The sequence below is a fragment of the Electrophorus electricus genome, chromosome 7 (assembly GCF_041902795.1).
Source record: "Electrophorus electricus isolate QZ-2024a chromosome 7, ASM4190279v1, whole genome shotgun sequence".
Lineage (NCBI taxonomy): Eukaryota > Metazoa > Chordata > Actinopteri > Gymnotiformes > Gymnotidae > Electrophorus > Electrophorus electricus.
Genome location: NC_137503.1, coordinates 29,905,897 through 29,921,567, shown reverse-complemented (window position 1 = coordinate 29,921,567; position 15,671 = coordinate 29,905,897). Strand labels below are relative to the sequence as shown.

Here is a 15,671-nt window from a genome sequence, read left to right as displayed (position 1 = left end):
ATTAATCAACATTCGTTTAGAGCACAAAAATGAGTCGAATATAATTTTAACACTGGGGTCCATGGTTACTGCGCACGTACACGTCATTTGAATAGGTAGTATACTTTTTGTAACATTTATTGTGTTTTTATATTATTTGAGCCTTATATCCAGTAGCGAACTATTATCCCTCGTTTTGACCAAGTTTTGAATAAAAGCAATGTGTTTTGAACAGGTTTTCAAGTTTAAGTGAAAGCAAATTGTTATAGCATATCAAGTTTATTAGCTGTACGCTCAGATCACCGTTGACCTCTCAATGTAATATTCCTTTTTTAAATATAATGATCAGATTTCAAACATTTTGGCATAAAATTAACACCATGTTTTTGCACGTCATCGCTTCCACTGCAGTTGAATACTGTCAGAAACTCTCCTAATTATTTTAAAGGAAAAGAGGAAAACTTGAAAACAGCAATTTTTCACTTTTATTTGCTACGTTGCGACAACGCAATATCTTTTTATTTCTTTCCATCTCTAAATACTCTACATGTACAGAAACGCATCACCTCCACAACATTTAGTATAGCGTAGAGCAGTAATGTGAAGTGAACTATGAAAAGTTTTGTTTTGTTCCTGGTTCCAGATGCTTGACGACCACCCATCCCCGCACAAAAAGACCATAGAAGGCACATCATTGGACGCGTCCTGAAGATTTATTTATTTTATTAATTTGTTTGGTACAAATTTGGTGAGAGCTTCCGCTCCTGTGGTTTAAATTCTTCACACTCTCTCTCTCTCATATATATATATATATATATATATATGTGTGTGTGTGTGTGTGTGTGTGTGTCTAATCGCCTCAGAACTAACACTGAAAAAAACCTGAACATGTTGCTATTATAGTATCTTCCATTTTCGTTCCACAGGAATTCTGATTAGCTTGCCATTCTTTAGTACTCCAATTTACTGTTGAAATTTACCATATCACATGTAAGCTCACTGCCCTCTGCTGGTGAAAGATGTATGACGAGCAAGTAAATACAACAAAAAGTGATATACACAAATGGCTGGAGTACAAGGATGCGTTTTCAGAATCAGTTATTAGCAGAGAATATAGGACTCCTTGTGCAGACTTCACCCCCATTCAGAAATCCTGTGAACACTGTGTTCATCCCCACAACCTTTACAGTGCACATAATTCAATTTGGAGCCCTCGACAGCCTATAAACAGCCCACAGCCCATCATTGGGTGCTTCAAAATCCTGTAAGGAAAAAAAAACATTTTTCTGAACCCAATTTGTACTCTGAATTATAATCCACACTGTTTCTGTAAGTGGTGAATTTACAGATAAAATTACAGATGAAGTTGGTCATCCCTAAAAATCCATTCAAACATCCCAGAAAAGCAAACACTCATACTAAACATGAGATTATGTTTGTAAATAAACAGTCAGTCATTTGTATAAATGTGACACCATGATGTAATAACTCATCATTTGAAAATACAGGTGGGAAAAAAAGCAGGTAACCATAAAAAAGACCATCTACACCAGCACGACCTTTAAAAAGTAACAAAAATGAAGCAATACGCAATTTTATCACAAAAGAGGTTTATTTAATATCTCTGTCCTTTTTAAAATAATTAGATTTATTCTATTCATCAAACCTTTTTCTTTCGAATTTTTAACATTGAACTTAGTTGGGCCATCATAAAACACACAATATGTATGTAAGCGAAGGAAGGAACAGGGGCCCATAGAGGGGGAAAATGCAAGACAGCCAGAGAGATTTTCAAAGCATCCTTACATGTAAAATCCACACCCATGGTATGGAACTGAAATAAAACAAAATAAAGAGAATATTGATTCCTGTGAATACAATAAAAGATCTAACTCCAAGTGCTTTAGTCCTAACCCACCGCATTGGCTGGCATTTCTGTTGAGGAGCAAGACTTATTGAATCAGTATTTTCCCCAAAAGGGCCTTGAAACTACCCCACATATGCAGGTTTGTGTTACAAACACTCCTTTAACGCCCTTACTTTTTTTTTTTAGCGCTACTGAATTATTTAAAGGGCATCCAACCATCCTGAACCACAAAGCTGACCGAAATGAAAAGCAGTAGACATCAGAGTGACCCATGGCTAAAAGTCCAGGATAAGAGTTTAAAACAAAATCACTTAACTTTTAAAAAACACTGAATAATTTCTAAACACTGTGACAAGAAAAGAACAGACTTCTTGATATGGAGTGAAAAACTCATGTCTGAGGCCATACTTAAACTGCAATGTCCTTCTTGGTAAACGCTGAATTGCCAGTCTGACATTCCCAAGAGGTCTCTGAAGCAGAGCTCTTACAGAGAGCAGGTTATTACCCTTTTCAAACATAAAAAAATACTTCAAGGATATAATGTCTTGGCAACTCTTGTAGCCTACTGCTGCCTATACTTTTATGAAGCAATTCCTGGTCAGTGGTACCAGTGCCAGACTGGCACATGTCCTTACAAACAAAAGAACCTGGGATGATCACATTTGTGGCAGCATGTAAAAAAAGTGATGTAGGCAATAAAAAGGAGCTTCTAAGGTTGAACTCATTGTCATTTTCATTGTTCTTGACTGCGTGAGGTTTGGGGACTCTTGTACAGTAGCCGCACATTTCTTGGACAGGAATACAAATGTTATGTGCAATCAAGTCTTTCCTTGAGGAGAAAAGGGGGGGGGGGGGGGACTGGGAGGACTCAGGGTGGAAGAGGGGCCCCACAAGACGGTATGATGTAATGAATGCAGACCCCCACTGCATTAGGAGGGATCTGTAGGACCATACTCTTTAGAAACAAGTTGAAATGAGACTCCTGTTCTCAGGCATAGGGTTGTCAAAATATATCCCTTCATCAGTTGATTAGCGCATTTTTTTCTGCCTTTTTTTTTTTTGTTAAACAACGAGAGTATATGAAGTCTTTTCTTCCCTAAGGTACACACCTCCTTTTCTCTCTGGTTTTTTTTCTCCTTTTTTATTGTCTGTTCTTTCAGAGTAGTATCATTGTAAAGGAAATAGAAGAAGGAATTTTTTTTTTTTACAGTGCTGTTGAAAAAAAAAATGGGATAAACAAAACGTAGGAGTGTACAGTAAAGTGTGTAGCACAAGAAGCATGGGAGGGGGGGTGGAGTCCCTGTGGTAGAAGGAGGTGACTGGGTGGAGCCAGACATAACGGTGGAGTCGTGTTAGGTGGGAATGATGCCGTCGCTGTTCTGGAGCCCCCGCCTCAGCTCTAGCTCTTCCAGCCTCTGCCACAGGTCCTCCCGCTCCTTTTCTTTCTTCTTTTCCCTGAGACAAAGCAAGACGTGGGGGGGGGGACGGGACAAAACCCTTAAAAGCACAGGCGATATTCCAATTCAGTTCTGATGAAATTTGAGATGTCAGGCGCCTTACCTCTGACGGTCCGATTTGTAGTTTGCGGCCAGTTCGTCAAACAGTGCACTGTTCATCTCCATAAATGCTTTAAGCACATTGTAGATTAAAGCGGATATCGATCTAAATGAATGAGACGAGAGAGGGCCAAAAGAGTTCAGTAAGTTTAAAAACAACAACAACAACAACAACAACAAGCCCTGAATCAAGGTACATGAGCATGCATGAAGATGTACAAGAAAGTAATCCACAAACATTCCAGTGCATTGCATTAACACAAACGACTCATTCAGACAGAAACCGCGCTATGGCCAGTGCGTACTTCCAGTGTCTGTGCACTCTACTTACGGGTTCCAGTGCTCCTTGGAGATCCTGTAAAGACTGGCAAACATGATAGGCAGGATGACGCTGGAGTTCTCCTCTATTAGACTCATAATGTACTCATTGTTCCAGTAGTAAAGAGCTCGTTCAGCCACCTGCCACACAGACACATCAACAGGACAACTATTCTTAACAGTGACATCATTACTCCAGTTTCAAACAAGGGGAGCAGAATGCCTGTGTGTATCATGAAAGGGTCTGGATGGACAGTGCTTTCTGGAGTTTCCATCTGTGAATATGTATTGCAGACCTGAAAGTGTGGACTAGACACGCATCTGGATATTTGCTTGAACAGTGGCTCCTGGATCTTGACGAACTGTGTGGGTTCAATCACATCCACGATCTCTTCCAGCTCCCCGAGGAACATAACCTACAGACCATCAAAAATGTTGGGGAAAAATCTAAATCAGCATTCAATATAAACATTGGCCAGTATGAGAGTTTCCAAAAACACTCAGAGTTCATCAAGTTTCACCAAATACAAATACACATCAATAATATTCTCAGTTCAGTACGCAAAGAACAGAACAACATTCATAGCATCTCATTTGCAAAGTCTCCATAAATACATACCTATTTATTTTAGATAGATCTTTAAAGCTCAACTAATTAATATTACAAAAAAAGAAGCAGCTTCAAATCAGCAAATTACAACATGAATAATTGAATACATGAATCAATTTTAAAAATGTAAATCACAAAAACATACCTCTTTCTGACTGCAGGTTTTTGGCCAGAACTTCAACAAGCCTCTTATCACCTGATAATTATCAATAATAGTGCAAATTAGAAAAAGGACAACAAAGAGCATTCAAAAGTAGAGTGGTAAGGCAGAGGTCACTTACAGGTTCTGTTAGCGTTGGGTCTTTCTCTAGGAATTGTACAATACAGTAGGCCAACTGGAAAAGTCAGAGATGAGGACAAGTCTGTGCACTGTCTTGATAACTATAGCAGAACTAAACTGCTGCATATCAGTTTCATCCCCACTGATGGAATCTGTTCAAGAACAGAGCCCAAACAAACTCTCTCCCAGAGAGAAATAACTTACAGTACTTTATTATATTGTCAGGCCAATTCATTCTCTCCATCCATCTTTCTAGTATGACCTCCAAATGTCACTCACATTACATAAAGTGAGCATAGTTAGAAATACAGCTTCAAGAGTCTAACTAAAGCTGACCTCACTAACAAGTATAAACATGCACACAGAAGCAAAACCCAAATGTAAAAGGAGCAAAGGGCAGGATTGTAGTCTGAAATACCTGAGCATGGAACAGGGACAGACTCCTGGCTGAGTGCAGAGGCAGTAACACCTTCACCAGGAACTGCTTGTGTTCAGCCTTCAGTGGAAGTGCAAAACCATTGATGATACTGTGGAAATGATGAAAGGCAGTGCAAATAAGTACCAAAATAAAGTAGCAAATATGAAGCATTTTGCACTAAACATATTAAACAAAAGGTTAGTCAGCCACATACCTTCCCAAAATCTCCAGCAGCTCAGCCACTCCATTGAAGTGCTCAGTTTCATATACAAACCTTTTCACAAGATAGGACACCACACCACAAGACAGGACAAGTTTGGAAATAAGGGTACAAAACAATGTCAGCAATGTAATTCTAAACACCATCTGATCTGGCTTTGAGCCCACCTTCTATTTACTAAAAGGAGGTCATTCTCCACTTTCTTACCCTAGAAAAATGTTGTTGATCTGTTTGCGGATAAATGCCCTGAGGCCCAGGAATTTGCCGTAAATTCTGTGCAGGACAGTCTTTAGGCAGTCTCTCTCACGAGGGTCCTCGCTGTCAAACAGCTCCAGAAGCTAAGAACAAACAGGATAAGAATAAGACACAGACACTGGGCCAGCAGGATGGTTTTCTTTAGCAAATAAGCATGCATCTGCATGTGGCCAACATACTTAAGCTCAGTGTCAACAAATACAATTACATAACTCACATTCAAATATATTATCCACTGCCTTTGTAGTTGTAATACTTATGCCATTTTTATACAACACCTGCTACAAATCACTGTTCCTATTCAACAGATAAATATCACATTTCACAAATAAAAACTAACAGCACAAATGTACCTGTAGTACAAATTTCTGGTCAATGTATTTTTTGGCAATGCTGGGCTGAAATTCCTGACTCTCCAGGAAGCGAATGAAGAACTCATAGACAAGCTGAAGAGAAAGATACAGATCAGTTAACTTCTCGCTGCTACAGATGACTCTATGGTAGTTTGACCCCAATAAAAAAAAATATTTAAAAAAAATCAAATCATAAAATGACAGAAGCATTGGTGAGCTGAGAGGTCATGTGATTGCTGGGTTCCGAGAAGTGTGTAAAAAGTGGTAGGGTGTTGGCCACTGTTAGCCCTTGCCTCATCACCTGTAAGTGTGGCCATGAGGCCTCCAACGTGGGCTCATCCTCCTCTGGGTCAAACTCATTACTGTCACTAGGTGGAAGAGTCCGGAATATGTTACAGGAGACCTGAAAGAGACATACAGAGAAAAAAAACCTTTAAAAAAAAAAAGAGAGGCGAGGACATGACAGTATGTCTCAACAACAGGCCGGCAAGTCTGATGCAACTGCCATATTAATGAGCGATAAGTGAAAGTCATTAAATCATGCATCCATCAACTATGACGAGCCTAAACAACCAGACTACAGCACTGACCATTTTGACGACCTCTGGATAGGTCTGTTCAGTCAGGTAGCCACGGCTGACTGTGACATAGTCCACCAGCTCATTGAGGGTGGAGCGCTTGTACTCCTTCATCTTGAGGTCTGAAAGTGTGTCCATGAAGTCAAACAGTGTGCAACACTGTTGCAGTTTCTTAAGGAACAGCTCCGGCTGCTCATGAGCAGAGACATCTGTAGGTACAGGGAGAGTGAAGGCAACAGAAAGAGTACCAAAGAAAAGACCACACACAAAGGCATAAGACACCGATGTATATAATGTCTGGTTCATTCCCTTGCGATTTGGACTTCGTTTTACAGTTTTCAGTCTAAAAAATGAAAAGCCTTAAATTATCCCCTGGCCTATTCAGCATAAGCTCATACTTCTACATGAAAGTAATTTCCTATGTTCACACACCAACAACAGACTTTCAAAATTGGGGTGGCAACTTTTGTTTTATACTGGAAAAAAATCAAAGACCCTTTGACAAAATTAGCAGGATTATGTGTCTGAAGAGTTTGCCTATGATCAGTAGAGACCAATTCTTAAACACTGAAAACAATATTACTGACACTTTAGCTGCACCAAATTAGCAATTATTTTGTTGTTTCTGCTTTACTATGTTTGAGAAAAGCAATGTTGACAGACTTTGCTGTGTGATAAAATTTTCAACAGCCCTGCTAACTGTTCAGTGCATCGCTGATGTCAGCAGATGGCAGGTGTTTGAACATGGTCTACCTTTCATCAGCGGAAGCTGCACCAGCTCAATGGGTTTGTCCTGAGATCTGAACTGAGACGAGCTCTGCGCACGCCTCTGCTTAGCTTTTCGGACCGACTTTCTGGAGAAGCCGTCCATCTTATCTACAGACGGGGGTGAGGTGGCTGCCGAAGACATAGTCCTGAAACAGACGCAGGAAGAAAGGGAGAGAGTGAAATTGAGTGCCATTATAAACATGTGCATGTCAAGCGATCAAAGACACTGATGCAAGATGACGTTCCCACTAGAAAAGCCTACTGTTCTAGCAAGCCGCTAATAGCCACCAACTCAAACAGTAAGTAAGAGGGTAGACTTAAAAGGGCCTGTGTTACAGATGCCAAAACATCACCCGTGGTTCTACGGTTTTTGTCAGAGTTGCAAAAACAGATACAGAGAGATACCTCTGTTGAAGGAACTATCAAACAATCACAGAAATTAAAGGAATGTATTCCACATAATGCATGTTCTACATAAAAGACAACTCAAATTTAGAACAAAAACCAGTGTTCAAAATATTGGTGTTTCATACACCAATAAATCTGGTAAGTCTATTGCAAAAATTCAGGTTAATACAATCATAAAACTCACTGATTCTTCCACAAGGAGCTAATTTGTATATTACATCTATTTTTCCCTGCTGAGAAAATAAAGCCCTTTAGTACACAAACACAAAAATATGTGCTCTCTTCTCATAGATAGGCCTGCAACTGTGCGAAAACGCCTTGACACCTCATGTGATGGCCACGTGCAAGGCAGTAACTTGTGCTACACATCTCTGTGAAACAACACCTACTGCAGGTTAAGAGCCAGATGGCAGTCATAGCCTGCTGGTCTTCATTCAGACTTATGTAAGAGCTCAGTGTGTACCCCTGAAGGCTGCTGGCCCAGAGGAGATTAGAGAGGTTCTGGACTAGCATGAAGTTATTGGACCTTAGCTCATTCCTCATGGCTGCAGGCACAGGCATAAGGGGAAAGAACTCTGTACTGCTACACACTACTGGCTATAACAGTGTGCTGATAGCATGCTTATAATACCAACACTGACTCTCACTCAAACTAAAAACTTGCCACAATATTCAGAAACTGGGTTAACATGCTCTAAGGCATCTGATAAACTTTACTGAACCTGAAAGGCCTAATGAAAGTTAACCGTCATCCATATTTTTATTTTCTTAAATACTTTCACAGGGTGTTGGCAAACAGAAAAGCCCACCAACAATTATTTAACACACAGGGCAAATGTTATGAATGTACAAACTAGTTTACAAGCAAAATGTCTCTGTAAAACATCTGTACTGCAGCTACAAAAGCATCTGAAATTTTGGTAGAATAGCTATGCTTATGCTCAGTGAACCAAACAGGAATAGCAAAAGGCCCAGCTGACCTCAAGAAAAGTGGCTAAATGGAAAACTTCAAGAAACAGCATATTAAAGCCTCTCTGTAAGACATTTACTGACGAAGAAACAGTGGTCCATCACTTAACATGAATGGTTTACTGAGTTCCTGTCAATGCCAATCGCATCACTGCTGACACAGCAAACCAGCCGTGTCCCATTATGTTTATCGGTTTACTTTTTTGAACTTTACCACAATGCATTTTCTGTCAAACACTGTAATCATAAAAACTCAAATTTTCTAGGCTATATTTTTTGATAGCACTTCATTCGCTGCACTGCATCCACAACCTGCTATTAGAGTGCAGGCCATGAAAATAAACACTTAAAAACTAAAAACAATTTACAGCGTCAAGGTCCAGATGATAAGGATATTTTTCACCGCAAGTAGGAATTCATGCTTCCAAATCCTTGAGAAACATAATTCAAACGATAAGCTTCCTCTAGAGGTGTTATAGCTCAAAATGTTCATGGTATGATAATCTAGTCTAAAATGATGGCGGTTTTCTTGTATCACAGTATTAACTGACAATTTAAAAACACATAAGCCTACAATTAAATAATTATAGATTATAGAAAGATTATAGAATAATTTACTACAAAACCTTTTTACAAAAGTCTTCTTGTATACATTTTGTTATTTTGTGCAATGTTTGGCCAAACAGTCAGTTTTTGATAAATTATGTCATGTCACATGACTGGCATCAAAGTGTCTCTACGCAAAACATTTAGTTTGAATGAACTTAAAAGAACCAAGCCTTTAAACTACTTACAGCACAATAACAGATTTTAATTATTTAGCGCTTTTCTGAGAAATCAAATATTTTTCAAAATTCTGCTTACATTGACAGCATTTATAACATTGGCATTATAAACTGAAACAAAGTGACTGTGAGGAAAAGTGCATGTTTGAGGGTTAAAAAAAAAATGTAGCTCAGCAAATGCAGTGCATTAAACAGCCATCATGTATGCCAGTGTAGCAGTGTAACTTGGATCACCAAAGGTTTCCCATGTAGTCTGTGTCCCTGTGTGGAACAACAGCGCACTACCGTACGACTAGGAGGAATCCACAGGGAGGTGGTCATGACCTTCTCACACCATGACTAATGTAGACACTGTAACAAGCCTAGTCTACTCTCTATTAAGCAATGACTCAAGCAGCCAAAAACAACTGTAGGTTCACTCTACAAAGTATTTGCCCATTTCAGGCACCGTTGCTGGGGATCCCTTTATTTTCCATAAGATGGAAAGTGAGGCATGCACTCTGATAAGGTCAGCAGAGTGAGAAGGTATTTCAATGGAACACTAAAACAAAATGACACAGAACCTGCGGTCATAGTGCAGTGCATTGGACCTCAGATTCAGAAAGATCTGTTACTAAAAGTATATGTTTAACCTTGACTATAAAAATTATATTAAACCCACTGGTTTGGAAACAGACTAAAATATATATATAGCTAAATTCATAATGGGAAGTGCTGTAATTTAAAAAAAAAAAAAAAAAAAAAAAAAAAAAAAAAAAAAAAAAAAAAAAATCACTACATTTCTCCAGCACCCTTCAAACTCCAGTTCCCCATTTATTCCTATGCAAGGTCTGATAAACCACTGTCATTGAGAATAAATTTCTATACAAAATGAGGGTTGTTGACAGTGAGTGACAGGCTGCTAAAACTAGTGCTGTCATAAATTCAGCCATAAACCTAGTGGACTTCGAGCGCAAGAACAACCCCACCTAGGGAAGTTTTATAACCAGCAATTATATACAAGGCAATTAGATCTAACTTATGGTTGGTTCTTAAAAATGATTAATTTAATACTAAACATTATATTCCTATATATTAGAACATTATTATAGTATTATAACATTAACTAATAGCACTTATCCAGGCATATATAAGAAATTAAATTTCTTCACATATCACAACATGAAACTACTTCGATGTAGGACAAGTAAGATCCAGATTAAGCCTACAACCAGACTAAAAAAAAAAGATGGTAAATCATTATAGGGAATGCAATTCAGTCCAATGATGGGCTTAATCCATGCCTGGGAAACTAGAGTACAGAGCCCTAGTTAGGATCAATGGTTTGACATTGAAGATCCATTTGTGAAAACATGAACAGTTCAAAATAGGGCCCAAATGTATAAAACTTAGACAAACATGGACATAAAATGACAGAACAGAGTAGGACACAGAGCCTTTCACATTATTTACACTTCACTTCCATGTTAAATTTTACAGAATCCTATTTTTTCATAATCATTTGTTGTAGCATTTATTTATAGAACTTATAAAGTTATAAAAAAAACTGGCAATCAAATTAAACTTGCTTGAACTACACCATTCTAAATATTTTTGGCATGACAGAATAGTCAAAGCCATGTACTACCCGTATTTAAGAAAATTAACATTCATTAATCCAGATCAACATTTAGTTAAACAGATTTTATTCAAGCACTATGTTTCTTGTGCTGTGCCAAAAATGCTGCCCTAAAGTAATAAATTAGGCTGGAGCCTGAAGCAGAAGGAAATCAAAGGATGTTACCAGGCTTAGGCTATATATCCTGTATAACAAAGCATATTTAATATGTAGTATGTAATATGTTTGCAAAGACAATGTTCTGTTTATCTACTAAAAATCTACTAAAAATGAGTCATTTAAGAAGTGAGCAAGATATCTATGTATATATCTAACAAAAACCCAGATGAGCATAATGAGAGTGCTGTCTTTTGCCCAAGAGCTCACCCATGAACCATCCATTCTACTTTTTAACAAAATGTTTAAACAAGAACACAGCCCTCCCTGGAATGCCAGCATTAACATACTATTTGACAAAGACTTGGGTTGTTGCTGTGCAGCACAACAGCTAGACCTGTAAATAATACATTTTGTTACATTGTCTGGACATATATGCTTTGGATTTAATCATTTTTACATTTTCAAGAAAGGTAAACAGGTAGGTTTTGTGACGATGCTACCACTGGCAGCAAGCATGCAAAACACAAACACAATCATACAAACAAACAACTACTTTAAAAATAAACAGTCATAGAGCTTTCTGACTAACACAACTGACTTATTTATCAAGTAAGTACTCCATTTCCCACAGTCCTGCAACTATTTTAATTTCCCATGGCTTGTCAAGTTTGACATTTATAACAGTCTAACCAGGATCTGAAAGCTCCTCTGAAGTTTAATATGAATATGATCTCATTAGGTCTTTGTGTAGTCTAATGCTGCCTGTTATAAATACAAATGCATTTCCTACAAAGGGAGGTCTGACAATCAACAAATGCTGCGCCAGGAAACAGGGGTCGATGAATATGCTTGAATAGTCTCAACAGTCCATGTAACACATGACCAACTGCAGAACAAAAACAGGTGTGGAGACTACATTCCCCAGGAGCCTGTAAGACAAGGCTTATAAAGAGGTCTACTGCTTTGCTGATACATTTAATAGTGGACACAAAGCCACGCACGCAAGTTTTTTTTTTTTTTAAAGGCCAGAAATAAAGACTAATCTGTAACATGTTATTTTCTACTGTGCACATCAGTTTTTGAAATTGGAAGCTGGTAAAAGGGTGCCTCAATATCTTCTCAGCATCAATGCTAACAGAACCTGCCAAATGTTAAATCTAAGTATACGAGTCTACAAACCCTCCCTACATGTGGATGTGGAGGGCTACACATAATCCTTGTCTACCAAAAATGACGATGCTGAAGATATTCACAGCTGAACTCTTAAAACTGTCCCATCTCCTTTTATGATATTGCACAATGTATATATATATTTGAATCTGACCTCTGTCCATAATGTCCTGTTTCTCTGGAAACCTTGTGTACTTCACTCAAATTCTGACATTCTGTCTCTCTTTCACACACACAAAAACAGCTCACACATTATATATATTTATATATTTGAGAGCGCGAGAGCAGTGAAGTACAAAAGGGTTCCAGACAAACGGGATGTTACAGACAGAGGTCCTTCATCAACAATTTTATAAAACCTACTACGAAAAAAAAGATTTAGAAAACCAATACTAGCCATTATCAAGTGGTATAACAATGTGTTAGTAACTGTAGGAGAATGATATTTGCTTTGTGATATTTATTACTTCCCAAGAGTAGTCAGGCGATGTTTTCCCTCTATTGATGCACACTTCAGATCTTTTGTACAACACAGCATCTGTGGCATATGCTGCTGTACTGAATCTCACTCTCTGACATTAGATAAGGGTGCCATTACATCCTATTTTGGGTGAAAGCGTGCATTAGGGCAGTGGCTCACAATGGTAGCCCTAGGGAGCCCAGAGCATGTTTGCTTTCCCTAACACAACTCACAGAAGTAAATTCAGCTCTCCAACACCTTAGGAGTCAGGTGTGTTGGAAAAAATAAGGAAAATGTAGAACCGAGACTGAAATTTACCGCTTTACACTCAGTGTAGAGAGATTTCTTAAATGAGGCCGGTCAGATTAAAGATGCAGCTAAGAGAACCTCCGTTACACTCCATTACGGAGATCCAGCTAGCGCTGCCTCTGTTAAATAGTTCGGTCGAATCATGCAAGAAAAAGAAAACAAAACGTGAACTCGAAAATTACGCTATGAATTTAAGCAGCTAGGTAGCTGACCATCAGATGAGTTCGGATAATTTACATGTGATTTCGCTAGTTAATTTTATCACCGCTTCTTACTGAAGTGCATACTGTGTGCAACTCGCTAGTCCTTGCGATTGACAATTGAGTGGGAGTTAGCTAGCTAGCGCCGTGTAGTTTAACTAACATCCCAATTAGCTACATAGCTAATGCACAAAACGCAAATCCTTAACAAGTTGTGTGAAAGATGTTCAAATGTAGATTTACCTCAACCGTTCGCTGTCCAATCCAGCTGGCTGGATACCAAAAAATGTGTAGGACAAGGGTGTAGCTAGCGTTACCGTTTACGTTAGCTAGCACGCTAAATCGTGAAGCTATCACACTAGCTAACCTTGCTATCTAACAAATATCTGGAGTTACTGGTCCTATCACAACAACTGTCTTCAAATGGGACAGATATCTGAATTTCTACAGAGCACAAAAGGTCCCAGATATTCTCGCTAGGCTAACTAGCTAGTTAGCTACCAGGTAAACCGATGGTGTGTCACCATAGCGAGCAGATTAGCCAGACCGACTCGCTTGTATCTTAATCTCAGAGCAAGCATATGTGAACGGGATAAACTGACCGGCTACATCCCCCGGTTCTTTGACGGTAAAGTCAGATTACACTTCTTATCTATTTTACACTCGCGGATTTCTGCGTAATATCTATCTGTTCTCATAAATAAACCTTTGCTAGTTGTACTGCCAAGTTTTTTTTTCCCTGTCTCAAAACAGAACACTACAGCTACCTAACTTGATGGAAAACTGCTTAGTGGATGAGTAGATAACGATTGGGTGCTTCGAACATTTTAAGAGCAACGGTTTGGCAAAATTTCTGTCAATCTATTTTTGACTGTGGGCACACCCAAAAAGTCAAACACCGATGACGTCTAACAGTGTCAGGATAGGTTGAGAGTTGCATGTCTGGGACGAAGCGAAGTGGAATGGAAATGCCCGCATGGCAAGGAATGTCACTTGTGCACGTGTCCTATCAGTGGTTATTGGAGCTCTAGTTTCAGGTTTGTAAACATTCATCGAGCTGTAGAAAATTATAGCAGTAAAATAGCATTAAACAATTGCTTCCCATTCTTGAAAAGGATTGGAGGGATTTAAAAAAAAAAAATCTCCGTTCAATTACTAAACTGGATCTTGATACACGTTACATAACATGCTTGACACTAACCACCGATATTTCGCTTCAGTCATGTCTTAAGTCGGTGTAATGTTTCACCGTTGATTTTCAGTTGTTATCGTGTTAATGATCAATATACTATGCAAACAATAAATTCAGAGTAAGTTGATTCAATTATGCCGCGGTTTATTTGCTTGTTTAAACCACTGAGTACAACGTAGTTGCGTTGAATGCCTCTGAGTCAGTCTACGTTTACAAATTCGTGGTATTTGGGTGAGATTCCTATGGACCTTCACCGAAGCGTAATATACGGTTTTTCAATTACTGGAATTAAATACTTATACTGATCTGTGTATTCTGTATTATGTATTCTGGTAGTGAAATTCACATCCGTGTATTAAAAAGTTATAAAACTACAGGAAGAAACAATAAAGGGTTGGATCAATAAATGCCTTTATACGCACCACCACTAGATGGCACTAGTGTTTATCACTGCACTCTCTGAGATATTAAATTTATTTATTTTAATGGTTCCTTCAGGTCCTCCTCAGAAATTTCTACTTACTGGTTTGGAGGTCGTAATTACGACATGGTATGCGTTCAAGTGCTTTTGGTCGGGGGAAAATGGACGCCATGAGAAAACTCATTTTTAAAAATATATTATTTCTGTGCACAAAATGTATACCAGCTTGAACTGCACGGATAACATGCAAAACTACTGCTAATGAGCTTAAAACTTTTACAGTATACGGCAGGCGCCATGACGTTCTGTTACAGAAACGCCTCCATGTCCAATCTGAGTTTCTCACTAGTAAATACGACGTGTGTCGTTCATGCGCGCTCATCTCTTAAATACGATATTTCCGGAACGATTAATGTTACATTTGTTTGCAGGCCGATCACAAGGCTACAGTCATTTTGTTTACTTTGTTCTGGAATCGGCAATCTGTATCCAAATTCTAATGTAAAGAATGCATGTCACCAAATTTTATTCCGGATCTCAGTGTAAGCGAAAACCTGCTATTGTTTGGTAATACATTTTTCCAAGCCTGTTTAATATGTAGAAGGAACAAAATTAATCACGTAAAAAGAATCAAACCCAGTGAAAAATCATGTAGGAAACAGGACGTGGAGACAAGATAAATACAATTTACACATATAGCGCTGAATAGTCATGAGATTATTCCTTACATAAACTGCAGTAAATTGATCATTGAATAACGCTCTAATTTTATCTACAAAAGAGCATGATTCGAGTACCTCCTTTGCTAAAGACAAAAAATTCTAAATACAAAAAAAGA

At 38.5% G+C, this 15,671-nt stretch overlaps 1 protein-coding gene across 1 annotated transcript; it reads right to left on the bottom strand.

The window, feature by feature from the left end:
* Positions 1 to 1,572: 1,572 nt before the first annotated feature.
* ppp2r5ea (protein phosphatase 2, regulatory subunit B', epsilon isoform a) lies at positions 1,573 to 13,991 on the bottom strand. The gene is made up of 14 exons (XM_027002974.3): positions 13,464 to 13,991; positions 7,188 to 7,348; positions 6,447 to 6,643; positions 6,158 to 6,259; positions 5,857 to 5,949; positions 5,456 to 5,586; positions 5,243 to 5,302; positions 5,029 to 5,137; positions 4,612 to 4,665; positions 4,476 to 4,526; positions 4,017 to 4,136; positions 3,734 to 3,861; positions 3,407 to 3,508; positions 1,573 to 3,301 (listed from the first exon to the last, which is right to left on the bottom strand). The coding sequence occupies exons 2-14, from the start codon at positions 7,342 to 7,344 to the stop codon at positions 3,199 to 3,201; spliced, it is 1,407 nt and encodes a 468-aa protein (XP_026858775.2). The 5' UTR covers positions 7,345 to 7,348; positions 13,464 to 13,991; the 3' UTR covers positions 1,573 to 3,198.
* Positions 13,992 to 15,671: the final 1,680 nt, after the last annotated feature.